A 17,560-nucleotide genomic window follows, 5' to 3' on the forward strand; every position below is an offset into this window, starting at 1 on the left:
TAATCCCAGGAATCTTAGAAACTTTAAACAAAATTTCTTTGCCAATAACTTTTTCCTGAACCTCCAGTGGAAAGTCAACATCAGCAATAGACTGCATCAAGAAATAAATAACTGTAAAAGAATCACATAAACAAACTAATCCAATATTTAAGAAATAAAACAATCAACTGTATCAAAAAACACTTATCAATACTCACATCCAGAGGATACAACAGATCATCTGGAGACAAACTGATCAACTCCTTCACTTGAGAATCATTAAGGAAAAAAACAGCATTTTTTGAACCATCGAACACCTCTACTTTAAGCCGATACCTGATTATTATAAAGTTTTTAACTTTAGGAATAATGCAAGATAAACTAACGGCCAAAAATACATAGTCAATAATCAACAATTCAATATAATACTTAAAAAAAAAACTTACCTTCTCAGCATCTTGTAGAAAATCGTTCACACCTAACACACTCATACACACCACCACGCACAATCAATTCCTCATGACATAAGCATGAGGGATATGTCCAAGGTTGATCTCTAAAAGCAGATACATTACGAGCATGGGTAATAACCACAGAATCCTGTACAACAATATATAGATTACTTTGTTACATCTTCATATACATCAAACGAACATACTGATCATCTGGATTCATTAATGTAAAGTATATACTAATGTATGCACATAATGAATAAATCATAATGACTAAACCTTATTGGATACAACCAGTTGAGACAGTGTTTTCCTTGGGTGAAGAGACAACATATCATCCCTGATATTACTTTGGGGACCAGGACAAGATAAAAACCCAACAGGTTCTTCAATCTTGATACCTTCAGCAAACAGCCTACAAAGGGTACATGATACACAACTTATATCCAAAATAATGTCTTTCAATCTACTACAAAAAAAAATATAACTAATGGAATCATAAATAAATCTCTCAACATAAAAACCTTCGAGTAAATGCAGAAACAACTTCAAAGCCAGAATTGATATATAGCTTTGAAAAATGATTCACATTTTGAATGATCACTCTGTCTGCATATCAAAAACATCATACACACAATTAAATAACATTAAAAAATTAAAAAATAAATTCTCACACAAAACTGCTTTAATTCAACAAACTTAAAACAAAAATCTCATTAAAGATTTTGACTATCACCTCTAATATATTTAGCCTGAAAATACTGCAAGGTTAGAATTGGCCTATTGACCCAATTTGAGGACAGTTGTAGCATGAGTAAGTCAACCATCTCCCAAGCAGTACACAGCGAATCCTACCACTGAGACAAGTAAATATGTATTACAAAGATCGAAAAAAAAATCATAAATAAAGGTAAAAAAATACCAACAAATGAGGTAATAAGTAAACACACACAAAAGACTAAAAGATAATATGAAACATTACGCTGGATCTATCAACTCAATAATCATCATTTTTCCTAATCCTTCCATACTGAACCATACGCCTGACAGGGGAAACAGCCAACAGCAACCCAATAAAATCTGCTCAATAGAAAAAAAACATGAGACATTTAGAAATAACTAACCAAGTGAGTGGACATCTAAATATCAAAATTTATAAACATTCGAAAAAATAAAAGAACAAAACCTATCAAATGTGAGAAGGTTCCCCTGCATCTTTCTATTTCTGCTGTGTCATAAAACGACCATGCCTCACGAGGAATGGAAGGATCCCCAAATAAGAAAATAGTAGTTTCCACATCAAAGCAAAGCCTGAATCTAGTGTTGTTAAAACGAAGTGGACGATCATTTGGAATCACCCTAAAATGTGAAAACTTGTAAACAAAACCAACTTCAATATCAACATCTGATCCTACATGCTTAGCTACTGAGGCTTGGATTTTCACACCCTACAAACATAACACAACCAACCGCAAAAAAAATTATGATTCTATGCATTTTCAAATACAACACACAAAACAGCATAAAGATAAACAAACAAACTATGTAACTTGACTCAAATATAGATGGCAAAAATATTCACAAATCAACCTCCTTATCCACCAAGATCATTTCAATGCTAGCTACCACATAGGGGAGATAAGGAACAGGAGTTTTTCCACAAGGAAATAACTCTAGCAATCAAGTTAGTCATTCCTGAGTTGGGTGAAATGTTCCTAACATTAGACAAAGGCAGCATTGTGGTTTCCATCTTATGAGTGAATGAGTGAACTAACACAAGATAACTTCAGATTTCCTTTGCCTTCAACACAAACATGTATAGTATTTATAGCCAACAAAAATATTAATATACTCAGATTGTGATACATGATAACATGACATCATCTGAGAAAAACAAGTCATAAATATTAGGAGAGCAAAATATAGATATGATACATTCACAGAGACAACGGATTGAACATAAGAAAACACATAAAAATGTTAAAGAATGGTTATTTTCACGAAAAGAGAGGAAAATAAAGGATTACAGAAGTGACATAACCCAAACAATACACAGAATGAGAAGACAATACTCACCTAATATTGCATAACATCCCACTATGATAGAAGAAAGCAAATATAAGAGAAATAAATTCAGCAAGCACTGAAAACATGATTTTTTGGGCTACAGTGGGCATGATTAAATTTACTGACAAAATATAAGTACTGAAGTTGAAGGTCAGGATCATGAAAACCCATATGTTTTGATTAACTTGTAACTAAAGGGTACTCAGGCGACAGTTACAGCTGTTTCCAAATCAAATAAGTAAAAAATCTGGTTCTCTTGCATCAAAGTTCAATACATTGTTAATTCTAATAAACTACAACAACTGTCATTAGTAAAGAGAAAACAATACTAACCAAAAATTAGGCAACGAAAGCAAAATAAAATTGAATTACATGCCTCATGTTTAATTGATTACGAAGGAGTGAGTACAACATACTCAAATAAAGGGCCAAGATCAGATGATGGACAACAGAACAACATCACACCAAAGATACACCACCAGAGGCTATGCATATTCAGTGCGTAATTTCGTTCACGCAAAGTTAGCATCGGATTGAAGACGAGGGGCCCAAATCACAGCATCTAAACAGATCATCACCGTGATACACCAATTGAATAAATCAGAGCAAGGAGATAAAATACAACCTTGCAATCAAAATTTGGGACCAATATATCTACAACGAAATGCTATAATCAGAACCATAAGGAAGCCGTCGACACAGAGGGATTAGGTTTCTTCTTTCCTGCAAATACGAAGAAGAGAAACGATAAACATAGGGGTATTATAATATGGGCTAAAATTAAAAAAATCTAAACAGATTTAACAAAAAAAAAACAATAAAAAACTGTACGGAGGTACATTTCAAATTAGTTTTCTTTCATGTGTAATATATATTCTTTTGATTTTAAATTTTACATAACACAGCAATTAATTCATTTTCTTTACGACTGGGGAAGATTATATCATATTGTAAATCTCAACAATCAACTATCCATATAACAAATAACAAACATATTTATTTTTTATATTATAGTCTTCAAATAAATAAATTTAATTGCTGAGATAATTATTAGATATCATTCCAAAATACAAAAAAATATACAATCAATAATCTCAAAAAAATGTCATTTTCTTTTTAGAAAACACAAAATCACTTATTTCTTAAATTATTAGTGGATAAATCTTAATCTAAAAAAAATACTATTATTAGATACATGACATTTAGCAACTATTTTCGTATTAAAAATGTTATTAATCAATACAATAAAATATTATAAAAAAAAGGACAGTGACATTCAAATTTTCCAACTATTTTATTAATAGATAAAATTCAACCTAGCTTCTAAAGAAATTCACAACTACTTACAAATTAAATTTAGCATCCAAGAGCTTCTAAAATAATGCCAAAAAAAAAAGGTTTTACCTATTAAATTTTTTATAAAATTTAAAGATAGTTCAGTAACAACTTGTTTAATAGAATATCTTTCAAATTCAAAAGAGGATAAAAAAAAACTGCTTCCCATATTAGGGTAAGATCAAAGTGAAAGCAAAATAAGTTACGTATATTTGGCGGACTCCCCATATTATCATTAACATCAAATCTCATCTTTAATTTTACCTCTTTAAAAAAAAAATTTCTACTAAAAAGTAATTCTTTTCTTATCAATTGGTTGCACAGAATATTTCGCCCATATTAAACAAATAATTAACCTAATAGTTTAAAATAAAACGGTCAATCAGTATCTTCATCCTTATAATGAATATAAAATAGGTACACAACTAAAAAACATTAGAACTCAATAATAAGAATTTCAAATCCAATAAAACACCAAATTAAAGATCTTTCAGATACATGAAATACTAATCACAACATCTCATATACAAAATTTTATATGTTACGTGGCTACAAAGAAACATAAAACCCAGTTATATGAAATTACATACTACAATTATATAGGACATACTGGGAAAGTCAAATCTTTTACAAAATACATAATGCTATGTTTGGTTGGAGGGAAGGGAAAGGGAAAGAAAACACGGAAATCGAGGAGTGAATTTGGACTAAAAACCTTAGTCCAAATTCACTCCTCGATTTTCGTGTTTTCTTTCCCTTTCCTTTCCCCTCCCTCCAACCAAACGAAGCCTAAACTACACAAGATCAGCCACCATTAATAACATCTAACACAAAATATACTAATAATTGGGAGGAAAATATTCATAAAACCCAAAATAGCAGATCCAGATGCACTCTTCCCAATTACAAAATCTTTCAAGTTACTCAGACAGATAGATAACTTCAACGCAGTCCACATCTTCGTCAGTATCTTCAGCTAAAATAACAAAGTTATCACTCATGGAAGACACTGAAATATCAACAGATTTCTTCAGACAACAATCCTTTTGAGATACCTCTTCATCTTCATCAGACAACAGGGTCAAATCAATAATCTCATTATGCTTGATTTTCTCACCATAGGTTGGACCATTGCCCACATAGGCCATCATTTTATGATCTCCATCAACACTGGAAACTTTTTTAAGAAGGTGCCCATCAGTATGAACATCAGGCTTCACCAGCATCCATGTTTCCTCCTCATTTACATTGACATTATACTTTTTCGAACCATTACCCATAAATTCATCTGTTGAATTTTCCACAGTTTTCACTACAGAATCATTCAATTTAATCCCACTGCATTCTCCTCCTGTACTATATTCATAGTTCTCAAACAATTTCCTCCGAACACACTCGTCAACATATTCAAATTCCTGATCACGATCATGAGCCTCATCTTCAAATTCATGAATTAGTTTCCTTTTGATAGGCCGATGAGCAATGACTTGGTTAATGGATGCATTACCAGAATCAGCCCCATAACTTGAAGAATAAATTTCAGCAATGTTACTAAAATCATCAGATTTTCTCCCATACAACACACCAGCCTGAAAGCCTTCACTATTTATACCATCAGCAGAGTCTCCAAACTTCGTGAACGACGGAATGAACTTATCCTGAAATATAATCAGAAAATTGATAATTTAAATCCAATGAGTCATTTCCACATAAACCTTAAAATAATACAATTAATGTCTTCTAATAGATAAAATCTAAATAAAAGACCTTCAGGGGTGTGGAAAAGGAATCAATTGGGTTAAACATAGCTATCACACCAACATCATCACAAATCCTCAGGACTTCAAAAACCTCTTCACCATAATACGTTAACCCACCCCCAGTTCGAACCTTAAAAAGCAACTCTTTGCACAACAAACTCTCCACAAGTTGAATAGGATATCTGCTCTTCTCTTCATCCTAACAATAAAATAAAATATACATAATAAATAAGATAAAAATAATTGTAAAAACACATTGAATTCAACTCATATAACACACAATAAAACAACAACACAAATTCAAGAATTCCTCACATTGGATGCCCACAATATGTTTTACTTGAGAATCGTTAAGCATAAATAAGGTGTTGTCATAGCCATCAAAGACCTCCAACTTAATGCGATACCTAAACAAAGAAGAGAAAAATAAAAAACCACTATGACAAGTACACAACACACACCATAAACCATTGAAATTCTCCGTAGGAAAAATTTAAAACATAAAAAGGTTTAACCTGCGAATTGCATGAGCAATATCTCGATAGCATCGATTACATCTATAAACATCCTTCTCATTTTGCAATTCCATGTGACACCAGCAGGAGTTATACGACCATGGACAATCATTAATAAATGCATTAATAGAAGCTTTAACAACAGCAACACCTCGCTGACAAAAGACGGAACAAATATCAATTCAATAATTCTTTCAACTTCACACTAAAACTACTCTAATATTAGAAGCAAAATGTAAATTATCAATAACTCAAGAAACCTAACTATCAAACAGATAGATAGCTACAAGTCAAAACTAACCTCTTTAATCTTAAGCAATTCAGAAATAGATGTCTTTGCATGACAATTGAGCATGTCATCTTTAATATCAACATCGGGATCAAAACTTCCAACACATTCAACAGGAACATCACATTTAAGACCACAGAATCTAAAATAAATATAAATATAAAAATTAGTTCATAACAAAGACAAATACAATCCATAGAAGAAAAATATATTCAACCAATACCCTCATACCTATCACCAATTACCCAATCTTCATGATAAGTATGATTGAGGTAAATCTTTGACACATGAGGAATAGAATTCAGGAAAATTTTTCCTTAAGAATTACAAACATCACACAATAATAGTAAGTGACATCAGAATCAACTATATGTAATCAAAATCAAATAAAATTACTGAGAAATTAAACTGAAAAAAAATGACTTAACTTCACAGATAATCAAGTTCTACAATGCACACTTTAACTTAAACTCACCTTCAACTTTCTTTACCTCAACATACCGCAATCCAATAGTAGGCCTATTTACCCAATCCAAACACAGATAATTACAAAGAATGTCTACAGCATCACCATTCACCACACATTGACACATACCACTGCATCATTCAACACAAATTTGATTAGCTATATGATAAAATCATTCTGAGCAACATAATAAAAAAAGAATGGCCCTGCGCAAATCACACAACTTGTCTTACGTCAAATCAATAATATTAATAACCATCCTCTTGTAAACTCTTTTGTCCTTAATCACAAGTTTCCCCTTTGACACAGCAGCTAGAACTCCAATAACATCTATACAAAAACAAAAAAATAGCAACAAATTAACAACTCTAATGAACTTGTTACAATAACCCGTACTAAATCATATTACGTACTACACTATTCACAAAAATCTCCAAGCATACATACAGATATGGAAAGAACTATACCGTCGACCATATAAATATACCTTGTAACTAACACATGACCAGAATATCATTCCTTTATATCCAACATAGTTTAACACATGATAAAAGAGACTTACCCACTAAGTAACCGAAATTATCACCAACTCTAAGAATATTCTCAATGCCAAAGAATGACCAGCCATGCAAAGGAATTCGATCATCTTCAAATGGGACAATTCTGGTACCACTATGGAAAATAATCCTATACCTATTCCTTGTGTATCTTTGTGGATCACTATATGGAATAATCCGGAAGTTTGATATCTGATAAACACCACCCTCAACAATACTAACAGCAATTGGTTCAGTTTTGGATACAGCAGCTTCCAATTTTTCCCCCTACAAACATCCCAGATAAATGGATTAAATAATGCTCAACACCAAGTTAATGCTAACAGATCCACAAAATACAGCATATCAACAGAATTAAAAATATGATAGCTGAATATTCCAGAAATAAAGAAAAACCAAAAGTAACTTCTATACATCTCTATCAATAAGAACCATCTCCACTGATGAATAAGAGAGTGGAAGCAAGTGTTCAGGAAGCTTCCACAAATCAATGATCCGAACCCTCACAGTCCAATGTTTCTTTCCCACTGAAGTGGAATGAACTCTATCAAAGGAGGGGATCACAGATACAGGACTAAGAGAAGACATCTTCTACTAAGAGAAAACACCACAGTTTTCAATCTATGAGCAAAGTAATGAGTCACATACTTAATGAGACAATACTATATATAGAAGACCACATCACCATAGTAGTTTTATATTAATATATCTAGCATACTTAATATAATGTATATTAATTCGAAAATAACATCTAACCAAATAAACTAATAACTTAACTATGGTAATAAGGACTGTCTACTACCTATAAATGAGTGTCTACAACCTAGTTAAGTTAAAAGAAGGGTATAACTTTGGATCACCATGTGAGGTTTAGTCTTACAACTCATGCAAATTGTCCACAGACAATTAGGATTTGATGTGTCACAAATTCTGAAAATACCAAACAAAGCTGACGAAATTACAATGACTACTCAAGATAGTATAAATCCAGGAATTCAGATATAGTCAGACAACAACTCCGTGTATAATAGCCATCAAAACACAAAATCAAATAATGAGTTTCACTTTTACTAACTGACTGCAACAATTGACCTACATCCCCATTTTAGTTACCCCACAATACGGCTGAAAAGTAATAATTAGATTACTAATAAGTTATTTCTAATCTATTTCAAACTATGTTTAAAGCAGTGAACAGTCCTATTAGGTAAAAAATACATCATTAGTCTGACTTAAGTACTACTAATTCGTACCATGTACACAGAAGGATAGATTACATACCCCTGAACATTTAAAAGAAAAGAGATGCGAAATCTGGTTGGATATGAACTATGGCACAGTAAACCCGTGTACCAATAAGCTTCTCTTCTCAAGTAAACTCAATAGGGACTCCAATTACACTCTGCCGCAAGACAAATTCTGACCCAAGATGAAAACTCAAGATTTTCGCCATAATCAACCACATGATGAAAACCCTAAATCCAAAGATAAGAAAGAAACGAACCCAAAACTCAGGACGATAAAGAAAGAGATAACGACGAAAGCAATTGTGCTGAAGTACTGAAGAAAATCAGAAATATAATAGAAAACTGAGCAATTGTCACGTTTCATCTGACAGTATACCTAAAAAAAAAAGGTGGAACTCAACCTTGATACCACAAGAAAAATACCCAATACAAATATCTACTCAAAGATGAAAAAGGGCCCAACAGAACAAACATATCTACGGCCCATTCACGAAAACTATAGACACACATCAACAATAACTACTAAATTAACATAATAATAATATATAATAACATATCTACCTAATTTTAAATATGCAAATATTAGTTATTTCAGGACTTTATGGAAATCTCTTTTTTACCAATGTTTCCTCCACGAATACATTTTAAGTATAACATTTTTTTACTTATAAGTATAACATACTTAACCATATATCTACTTTACCTGCCACTAAGTTCAAGATCGGTTTTCGATATATCAAAGTAATGACTTCTGGATCTTTTAAATAAAAAAAAAAATTTAAGGGACCAATGTAATCAAATAGGATATAAAGATAACAATATGTTAAACTAAATTATTATGGGTATTAGTTTTAACACCCCTCAATTAATCCCCCACCCTCCTTTATGCACCAAAATATCTGAAATACCCTTTAAAATTTTATTTCATTCCAAACATATCTATTTTCCTGTCTTATCACTACCATCATTTTTGTTTATCACACCACCATTCACTTTTACTCTCATCTCATAGTTTTCTTCGTTGTCACTTTTCACACTTAATATATGTGAAAACATTTCATACATTGTAAGTGTGAACCGATGTATATTCATTCTCTCTTCACCTTCTTCCTTTCGTTTTAAGTATTTCACACTCAGTGAGCGAAACATTTTCACATTCTTAACAGTTGGTTCCTTCACACTTTGAAAATATTTCACACTCTTGAGTGTGAAATAAAAATAGAAAAAAATCAATTTTTTTTAAAAAAATAAAATTATTAACAATCAATAACTCACACTCTTGAGTGTGAAATTTGAAAATATTTCACACATTTGAGTGTGAAATTTAATTATTAAAAACTAAATATTTAAAATTAAAAATAAAATTCTTAACACTTGGTTCTTTCACACTATTGAGTGTGAAATTTGAAAAGATTTCACACTCTTGAGTGTGAAATGAAAATTATAAAAAAATAAAATTAAAAAATTATTAACAGTTTAATAACTCACACTCTTGAGTGTGAAATTTGAAAATGTTTCACACACTTGAGTGTGAAATCTAATTCTAAATAAAAGAAAAATTTAAAATTGAAAATAAAGTCTATTCACACTACCGATCTTGAGTGCGAAACGTGATTGTGTTTCACACCCTTGAGTGTGAAACAAAATTGTGCGAATCGAGTATCTTTATTCTCTCTTCACCTTCTTCCTTTCGTTTTAAGCGTTTCACACTTAGTGAGTGTGAAATATTTTCACACACATTGAGTGTGAAATGTTTCACACTTAGTATGTGTGAAAATACTATCACACTTTGACTATCTCTTTATAAGAGAGGGTATTAAGGGAATTTAGAAAATAAGGGATATTAAAAGAGGGTATTAAAAGAGGGTGTGAGATTAATAAGGGAGTGTTAAAACTAATTCGGTAATTCCCAATTATTCTCTGCCAACACTACAATAATTATTAAGTGCCAAACTAATAAAAATGAACAACAGCCTCTACTAATCAAATAAACAGAAGGGTAAGTTAATTTCTACCAAATTTCATAATTGACCACACCCATCTTGGAATAAAAAAACGTAGACAGAAATACTTTGTCTTTTTAAACAAAATACGACACAAAAATATTACGTCATTGGAATGACAGAAAACAATGTAAATCTCATACAAAAAAAACTACACTTATTACAGTTCATATCATATTTTATATTACACTTTTCAAAATAACAGCAAGAATACCTTTATAAAAAGTTCTGGGCAATTGTGATGTACATATAACATGTACAAAGCTACTAAATCTCATACCATAAATAAGATCAGTGAAACACCAGTACAATACATTTATAAAATTAAAGTCCTACCCAAGGTATGTTAGAGGAAAATGATGATGTCGAATTATAAGTGCTCCCAGAACCAAATGAAAAATAAACTGCAGAATATTACAAACAAATAAACATAAGATTTCCCATATCATCGACAGTTCATTACATCACATCAAAGTGAAACCATAAAACAAAAGACAAAGACCATCTAAAAAAACCAGGACAACCAGCAAAGGTTCCAATCACTAAAAATTAAAATACCCCTCGGCAGTATAACAAAATATAACAAAACATAAGGTGATAGAGAGCACCCGAATAGAAACATTACAACAACATCAGAGGGGCAGCAAAACACAAGTTCTTGACACAGTCAAAATGGATAAACTACTTGGAAGGAACACATGATGTCTTATAACTGAAAAGACTCCTAAATCTCTTTAACATTCCTTAGCTTCATCTTCTTGGTAGGTTTGGAGGAGCTTGCATCAAAATCACCAGCACTCCCAACAGAAGAAAGAACAGAGGAACATTCCACCGGAGATATGTCATCAAGGGAGACTGTATTGGCACCAATTTCTGAAAGTTCATTGGAAGACTCAGCTATAATGTCACTCAAGTGACGTCCATTTGATCCACCAGCAAATTTAGAAACAAACGCATCGGTAAGCAACTGGAAATAGGAATATATAACTCATTACCAACAGTCCAAAGCAATTTTCAAATAAGAAACAAATAAATACCTTCTTAGGAGTTTGAACTTGAGAATTATGCTTGAACTTCTCGATAACAGAACCATTATCACAAGCCTTCTTCACTTTGAATGAATCGTCAAATTTCGCACCGTGGTCAGACATCTTCTCAACCTTAAAAAGGTACTCCTTCCCAACTAAACCCTTAATAACATCAGGATATTCACACGCATTCTTCCCCTAACATAACACAGGTAAAAAAAATATAAACTTAATAAAGGTAAAAACAAAACACCAAATGTAATAACACACACAGAAAAATATTACAACAAAGATAAGTAAATTACACCTTCCAACCAGCAAATAAATCCTTGCAATTCCTTTGGATTAGATGTTGACTATCAGCATCAAATAAGACAAATATAGCTGTGTCTTCACCCTCACAGACTTCAATCTTAATCCTAAACCTATGCATCCAAGAACATATCAACGTTTAGCTGATCTCCAAACACGAACAGCTGAAAGAAATACCAAAAAATAAAGAATAAAGGCAAAAATATATACTTCACTAACTTACCTTGGAATAACTTCAAGCACAAACGTAGCACACCCAGAACAATAAGGCATATCATCTTTAATTGTAACACCTCTGTGACAACGGCAGGACATATACCACCACTTCTCCCCCTCAAGTAAACCAGATACCTTAGCACATACAATGAATATACCTTCCTATAAACATATTTAATCAAAAGATAACTTAGTCTATATGTATAAACAAATAACTAAGAACGTAATAAAAACACCATACAATACACGAAATCATTAATGAACCTCAGCAGTTGAATGCAAATCCAGAATAGTCTTCCGAGGAAACATTGTTAAAAAATCCTCATCAAGAGAAAGAGTTGGCACATCACCATCAATTAAACCAAGAGGAAGGTGACAATCAATTCCATTACGAGCAAAACTACACACATCAGTAAAGTCCATAGATATAATTCGACATTGACGGGATAAAATTAATACAAAGACAAATTCTTTGCATAGGAATAATAAAAAAATAAATACTTGATTACCCATCTCGAAATGATGCTACTTCCGGGATATCAGGATTCCACATAATCTTCGTTCCATTCATAACATTTTGAAGAACAATATCACCTAAAATTGAATATAATGGACAAAACAATTAACAACTGATTAAAATCATTTAAAACAACACAGCTGCGATCAATAGCTTCCGAATTAGGATATTACCCCGAAATGACTTGATCTTAGCAAATTGAAGAACAACAACTGGCAATTCATCGCCTATAGTGGCAAGAAACCCTTTTACAATGTCAACATAACCACCAAACAACGCACACCTCACCACCCCCCTACATACACACAAATAACAACAAAGGTACGGGTTGAAAAACATTCTAACAAAAGTTTATTATGCAAATAAGTTTCACAGTATTGTATGCAGTTACTTTTCATCAGTTAAATCCAGCTCAATCTTCCTTGTGATGTTCCCAGATTTGGTATACTGCTTCTCATTTGAAGCTGCTGTGACTAATCCAATAAAATCTGAAAATGAAACATAAATTTCAAAACAAATCAAAATGCAACAACAATGAATTCCACCTCCAACCCAATAATGATCACAACATCTAAATATAACACACATAAAACTTAAACTAATAATCAACATCATTATACCAGAAACAAAATCAACAAAATGGAATTGGTCATTTTACCTATGAGAAAATCTGATTCCCCAAGAGTAGCATCAATGTCAGCAGAGTTTTTCAGGGATAACGCAATCGTAGGAATAGCATCTGAAGATTCAGGCACAACCCGTGTCCTCGAATTGAAGAAAATTTTGAACTCATGATCAGATGCACGAAATGCGCCCGAGTTTTCAGAAACACCGAAAAAATTTATCTTGTACACACCACCCTCAGAGAATTCACCCCTAAACTTACTGAGATAGTTCTTCTTGATACAAGCCTCAATTTTGACACCCTATACAACAAAATAAAAGCACAAATTATACACTATGCTTAGATTCCACAAGCAAAAAGAAGTAACAAAATAAAAACTAAAATAAATAACCTGTGAATCGATCAACACAAGATTCATAGCATATGCTTTGCCAGGTTCACCAACAGGAAACATTTCCCACAGTCGGAGAACCCGAACCTTAACTTTCCATGTATCTTTGCCTTTGCATAAGCTACGAAGTGGATGAAAAGGGCCAGTAAAAGCCATAATAATTGACAACAACCAACAATCTTCTAAACAAAAGAGAAGCTAAGCAAAACGAAATTGCTCTGACCAAGATAAACAGACTGAGCACAATATCCCAATATTTATAGCCAACTGAAAATGAGAAGCATATCAGCATTTCAAAATTCAAAATTAAAAAAATAATAAAAAAAAAACATAAATTCAATTAGGCTTCAGAAGCAATCCTCCTTGACACATGAAAAACAAAACCTCTGCTACTAACCTGACATAACTTCTGATACAATACTAATCTCCTTCATCAAACCACCCATTTTGAACAAATCCAAAACCTTCCTCAACAGTACTACTTTCGTCCTTCGATTAATCACCTACCACACAATGGGAAATGAAACTTAGGTCAGGATGACGATTTTTAACGCAGACCCTGTCAACAGGAAAACCTAAATTTTCGAATTGCTTCCTCTACCATAATTACACCCTTACCTCTTCCTACCATATTACAGCTAACCCTAACAACTAAAGCAGAAAAAAGGATCTGCAACAATGAAGACTGCAACACTCTTCGGCTTCAGATCTGAGCACAAAAACGCAATCAATGATATCATCCCCTTCATGGCAACTTCGACAGCTATTCACTCGATGAATCCAACTACACTTATACATTAGACACGCAACAGAGATAAAGTCTGCGAGCATGACGATATCGCACGAACGCTTATAGAAATACAATTTGTGACCTTCAGCCAACAACACAGAGAACCTGCAGTAAAACAGGGGAAAAAAAGTCTCACAATCGAGTGGTCAAGATTATAGCGTGAAAATGGAGAGAGATTGAAATGGACGGCTAAGATTTGAAGTTCTTTTATGAATAGTGATTTCTTGAGTCTCTTTTAAAGTGTAGTAGATATCTAATGAATTTGTGTTTGAGTTATAATTCTCTTTCAAGTAAACTTTTACAATGGTAATGGTAAAAAGAAGCCCTTAGACCAAAAAAGGGTAGAAATAAGGATTTTCCTCTACACATTGATTGACGGTAAAGTCCAATCTTAAATTTAATTTTTAATATAATTTTCTTTTGAAAAAATATATGTAAATTCATTTATGTTCATGGGTGTCGGGTGCCCATGGATATCCACAGATATTTTAAAATCCGGTTAAAACCCACTTAATGGGTATCCATGTGGGTATGGAGCGGGTACGGGTATAAATTTTTACATGTGGAGCGGGTGATGAGTATATACTATCTATGCCCAGCCGTACCCATTGACATCCCTAGATAGAACCCAACCGATTAATTAAGTTTAACGATGAAAACCAACAAAATTTTTGTTTAAGGACGTATACCGATTTCTGACTATAATTCAGGGACCCCGAGCACAAATAACCCAAAATGTAAATAGAAAGGTTGAAATAGCTTGGAAACAACCCTCCCAAGAAGGAAAAAGAGCAAAGAAAACAGAGAAATAGAAAAAAGAACAAAGGGAAGACACCAAGAAAGAAACAAAAAAAACATGATAGCAAAGAAACAAGGAGACAGAAACACAAAGCTACACCAGCACCCTCAATGAGTCTTCAGAATCACGACAAGGTGCAAAAACACAGCCATCAACTGAGCCACCGGAAGGCCTCACGACATCAGTAGGGATAGCAACGAGAAGCCTTGATTGCGGGGTAAGCATAGGGGAAGAAACAGTTAATAGGCATAGTAGTAGAAACAGATGGCAGAATCAATTACGCAGAAAAAAATTTCCCATAAAGGTACAACTCTCTCACAGCCCAACTTTGCAAGGTAATCCGCGATGGAATTTGCTTCTCTATAGACGTGGGAAACCCCCAAGCACCACACCCTCCAACAGCTAGTCAATTGCGTTAAGATCATTTAGGAGAGCCCATGGTCTATTAGCATTGCTGTTTACCCATCCTACGACAAGAGAAGCGTCGCTTTCTATGTATACATGAGAGAAAGCAAATTCCTTACAAAAATTTAGGGCCCGATGTATGGCTTTGACATCAGCTTGGTAAGCCCATAGGGAACCCGTAGCTGTAGAGAGCGTACCAATAATCTCCCCATCATGCTTCCTCAACACACACCTAATGCCGCTCATGCCCGCGGAGCCTCTATCGGATCCATCAACATTAAATTTGAGCGTGTTAGCCGGGGGAGGGCAGCACACATGGTTCCTAACCAACTGCACCTTTGATTTGTATTTTAGCTTTTCAAAATGGAGAGTAAAATCTAAGGTTGATTAGGGACATTCCTTCAACCCAGCTTTAGTCCACCACATAATTCTCATGAGATGTAAGTCCCAAATTGATTCAAAATTGACAGCCTTTTGATCGAACACTTGATCATTGCGAGCCAACCAAATGGACCAAACAACCGAGCACAGAATTAGCTCCCACAAAATCCTAAGATTTGACACAAAGAGATGGCCATTCCTCCAATAGCGCAGCAAATGACCCTAGGATACACCATACAATACCTTCTCTAGCCATAGTTGCACACCATAAATTCCAGGATAGAGTGCACCACAAGGAAAAGTGAGGGATGATACCAGCATTATACCACAAGTTTCACAAATCCCCCCATTTTCAATTTCCACTCATCTCTTCAAAATATTTCCCTTGACTGCCACACGGTTTTCCTTGAGTTGCCGCACAAATAACCCCGCACTGGGAGGAATTATTTTTCTGCTGTGTTTAGAGAGAAGCCATGGTACAACTCCGTATATTCAGAGTTTAGTTGCTGTATAACTATTCTTGACAGAAAAAATTACATCCGCTGGCCCAGTCCAAATGACCGAATCTGCACCTTTGTGAGGAGCCACCGAGTTGATGACAGCCAATAAATCATTGTATTTTGGGTGTTCCCCCATCAAAAAAGAGGACGATGGAGTCCCAAATCTCGTTGCCAATGACCATTGAGAAAAGAACCCAAATCACCCATTGTTGCATTTTTATTTGTAGAGAGAGAAAAGATTCTTGGAAACCGCAAATGGAGTGCCATCGGTCGCCATCGGATCCACCCACGAGTCATGCCAAAATCGGATCTATGGACAACAACACAGCTGCAACCTTCTCTGAAAACTTTTGCCAAAACTGAATCACCAAGCAATACCTTGAGGATTTAACGAATTAGGATGAAGCATTAGTTGAAGTTAGCTGCCGACAGGTGAAGGAGAATCTTTTGATCATCCCACTTGTCTTTAGCACACAAGACCTTGCTCCATAAAGCCCATTTTTTCTTTTCCAAACCTCCACGCCCATTTGAGGTGAAGCACCTTATTTTTCCAGCCCAAGAATCCAACGCCCATACCACTAACATCCGTGCCACCAACATCGTGGCATTACCTATCATCGTAATACTTCATGTTACATACCTTAAAGCCACCCTAAGGACATCAGAGTCCACCTAGAAGTATCTAGTGGCCTATACACTAGAGCAGAAATCCACATTGATATTCATATTCTATTTTAAATATTTTAGTAGGAGCTAGACTTTTCAAGCAAACTAAAACTACATGATGCTGAATTTAAAGAACTGAAATATGGTTTCGTAAAAAAAAATGAAAACAGAAGTATAGATGTACTACATTAGCCTAAAAAATATAGATGTATACTGCATCTATTTTGGTAAATTCGATAATTCTCTTATATAAAAATGAT

General features: G+C 33.7%; 2 protein-coding genes and 2 long non-coding RNA genes across 5 annotated transcripts; all 4 read right to left on the reverse strand.

Annotated features, from left to right (window-relative positions):
- On the reverse strand, window positions 1–486 carry LOC130722026 (uncharacterized). The gene is made up of 3 exons (XR_009013748.1): window positions 426–486; window positions 198–315; window positions 1–91 (listed from the first exon to the last, which is right to left on the reverse strand). It is a non-coding gene; the product is annotated as an uncharacterized LOC130722026 (long non-coding RNA).
- A 463-nt stretch (window positions 487–949) lies between these two features.
- LOC130722025 (uncharacterized) lies at window positions 950–3,268 on the reverse strand. The gene is made up of 5 exons (XR_009013747.1): window positions 2,915–3,268; window positions 1,618–1,879; window positions 1,414–1,511; window positions 1,168–1,288; window positions 950–1,040 (listed from the first exon to the last, which is right to left on the reverse strand). It is a non-coding gene; the product is annotated as an uncharacterized LOC130722025 (long non-coding RNA).
- A 1,007-nt stretch (window positions 3,269–4,275) lies between these two features.
- Window positions 4,276–9,004, reverse strand: LOC130726505 (uncharacterized). 2 transcript variants are annotated; one of them, XM_057577784.1, is made up of 10 exons: window positions 8,702–9,004; window positions 7,426–7,687; window positions 7,097–7,193; window positions 6,873–6,994; window positions 6,629–6,713; window positions 6,410–6,539; window positions 6,109–6,263; window positions 5,909–6,000; window positions 5,724–5,792; window positions 4,276–5,491 (listed from the first exon to the last, which is right to left on the reverse strand). In XM_057577784.1, coding segments are annotated over exons 3-9 (612 nt in total). In that variant the 5' UTR covers window positions 7,123–7,193; window positions 7,426–7,687; window positions 8,702–9,004; the 3' UTR covers window positions 4,276–5,491; window positions 5,724–5,790. The 2 variants fall into 2 exon arrangements, with proteins under 2 accessions (XP_057433767.1, XP_057433766.1); XM_057577783.1 differs by having other exon boundaries at window positions 5,601–5,792; window positions 8,702–9,003.
- Window positions 9,005–10,803: 1,799 nt separating this feature from the next.
- LOC130723888 (uncharacterized) lies at window positions 10,804–13,424 on the reverse strand. The gene is made up of 8 exons (XM_057575034.1): window positions 13,402–13,424; window positions 13,135–13,231; window positions 12,736–12,820; window positions 12,491–12,626; window positions 12,234–12,388; window positions 12,006–12,123; window positions 11,708–11,896; window positions 10,804–11,637 (listed from the first exon to the last, which is right to left on the reverse strand). Exons 2-8 carry the CDS (start codon window positions 13,139–13,141, stop codon window positions 11,395–11,397), a joined length of 933 nt encoding a protein of 310 aa, XP_057431017.1. The 5' UTR covers window positions 13,142–13,231; window positions 13,402–13,424; the 3' UTR covers window positions 10,804–11,394.
- Between the last annotated feature and the right edge of the window lie 4,136 nt (window positions 13,425–17,560).

Source organism: Lotus japonicus, chromosome 6, assembly GCF_012489685.1.
Source record: "Lotus japonicus ecotype B-129 chromosome 6, LjGifu_v1.2".
In the NCBI taxonomy this organism is placed as follows: Eukaryota; Viridiplantae; Streptophyta; class Magnoliopsida; order Fabales; family Fabaceae; genus Lotus; species Lotus japonicus.

Excerpts from the sequence above, each read along its gene's own strand:
- LOC130726505 (XM_057577784.1), bottom strand. The coding sequence starts at position 7,122 with ATGGTTATTAATATTATTGATTTGAC. Across the intron at positions 6,540-6,628 it reads GATTGGGTAATTGGTGATAG|ATTCTGTGGTCTTAAATGTG; the intron begins GTATGAGGGTAT and ends TATTTATTTTAG. Across the intron at positions 6,264-6,409 it reads AATTGCTTAAGATTAAAGAG|CGAGGTGTTGCTGTTGTTAA; the intron begins GTTAGTTTTGAC and ends GTCTTTTGTCAG.
- LOC130723888 (XM_057575034.1), bottom strand. Across the intron at positions 12,627-12,735 it reads GTAGCATCATTTCGAGATGG|TTTTGCTCGTAATGGAATTG; the intron begins GTAATCAAGTAT and ends TGATGTGTGTAG. Across the intron at positions 11,638-11,707 it reads AAGTTCAAACTCCTAAGAAG|TTGCTTACCGATGCGTTTGT; the intron begins GTATTTATTTGT and ends TCCTATTTCCAG.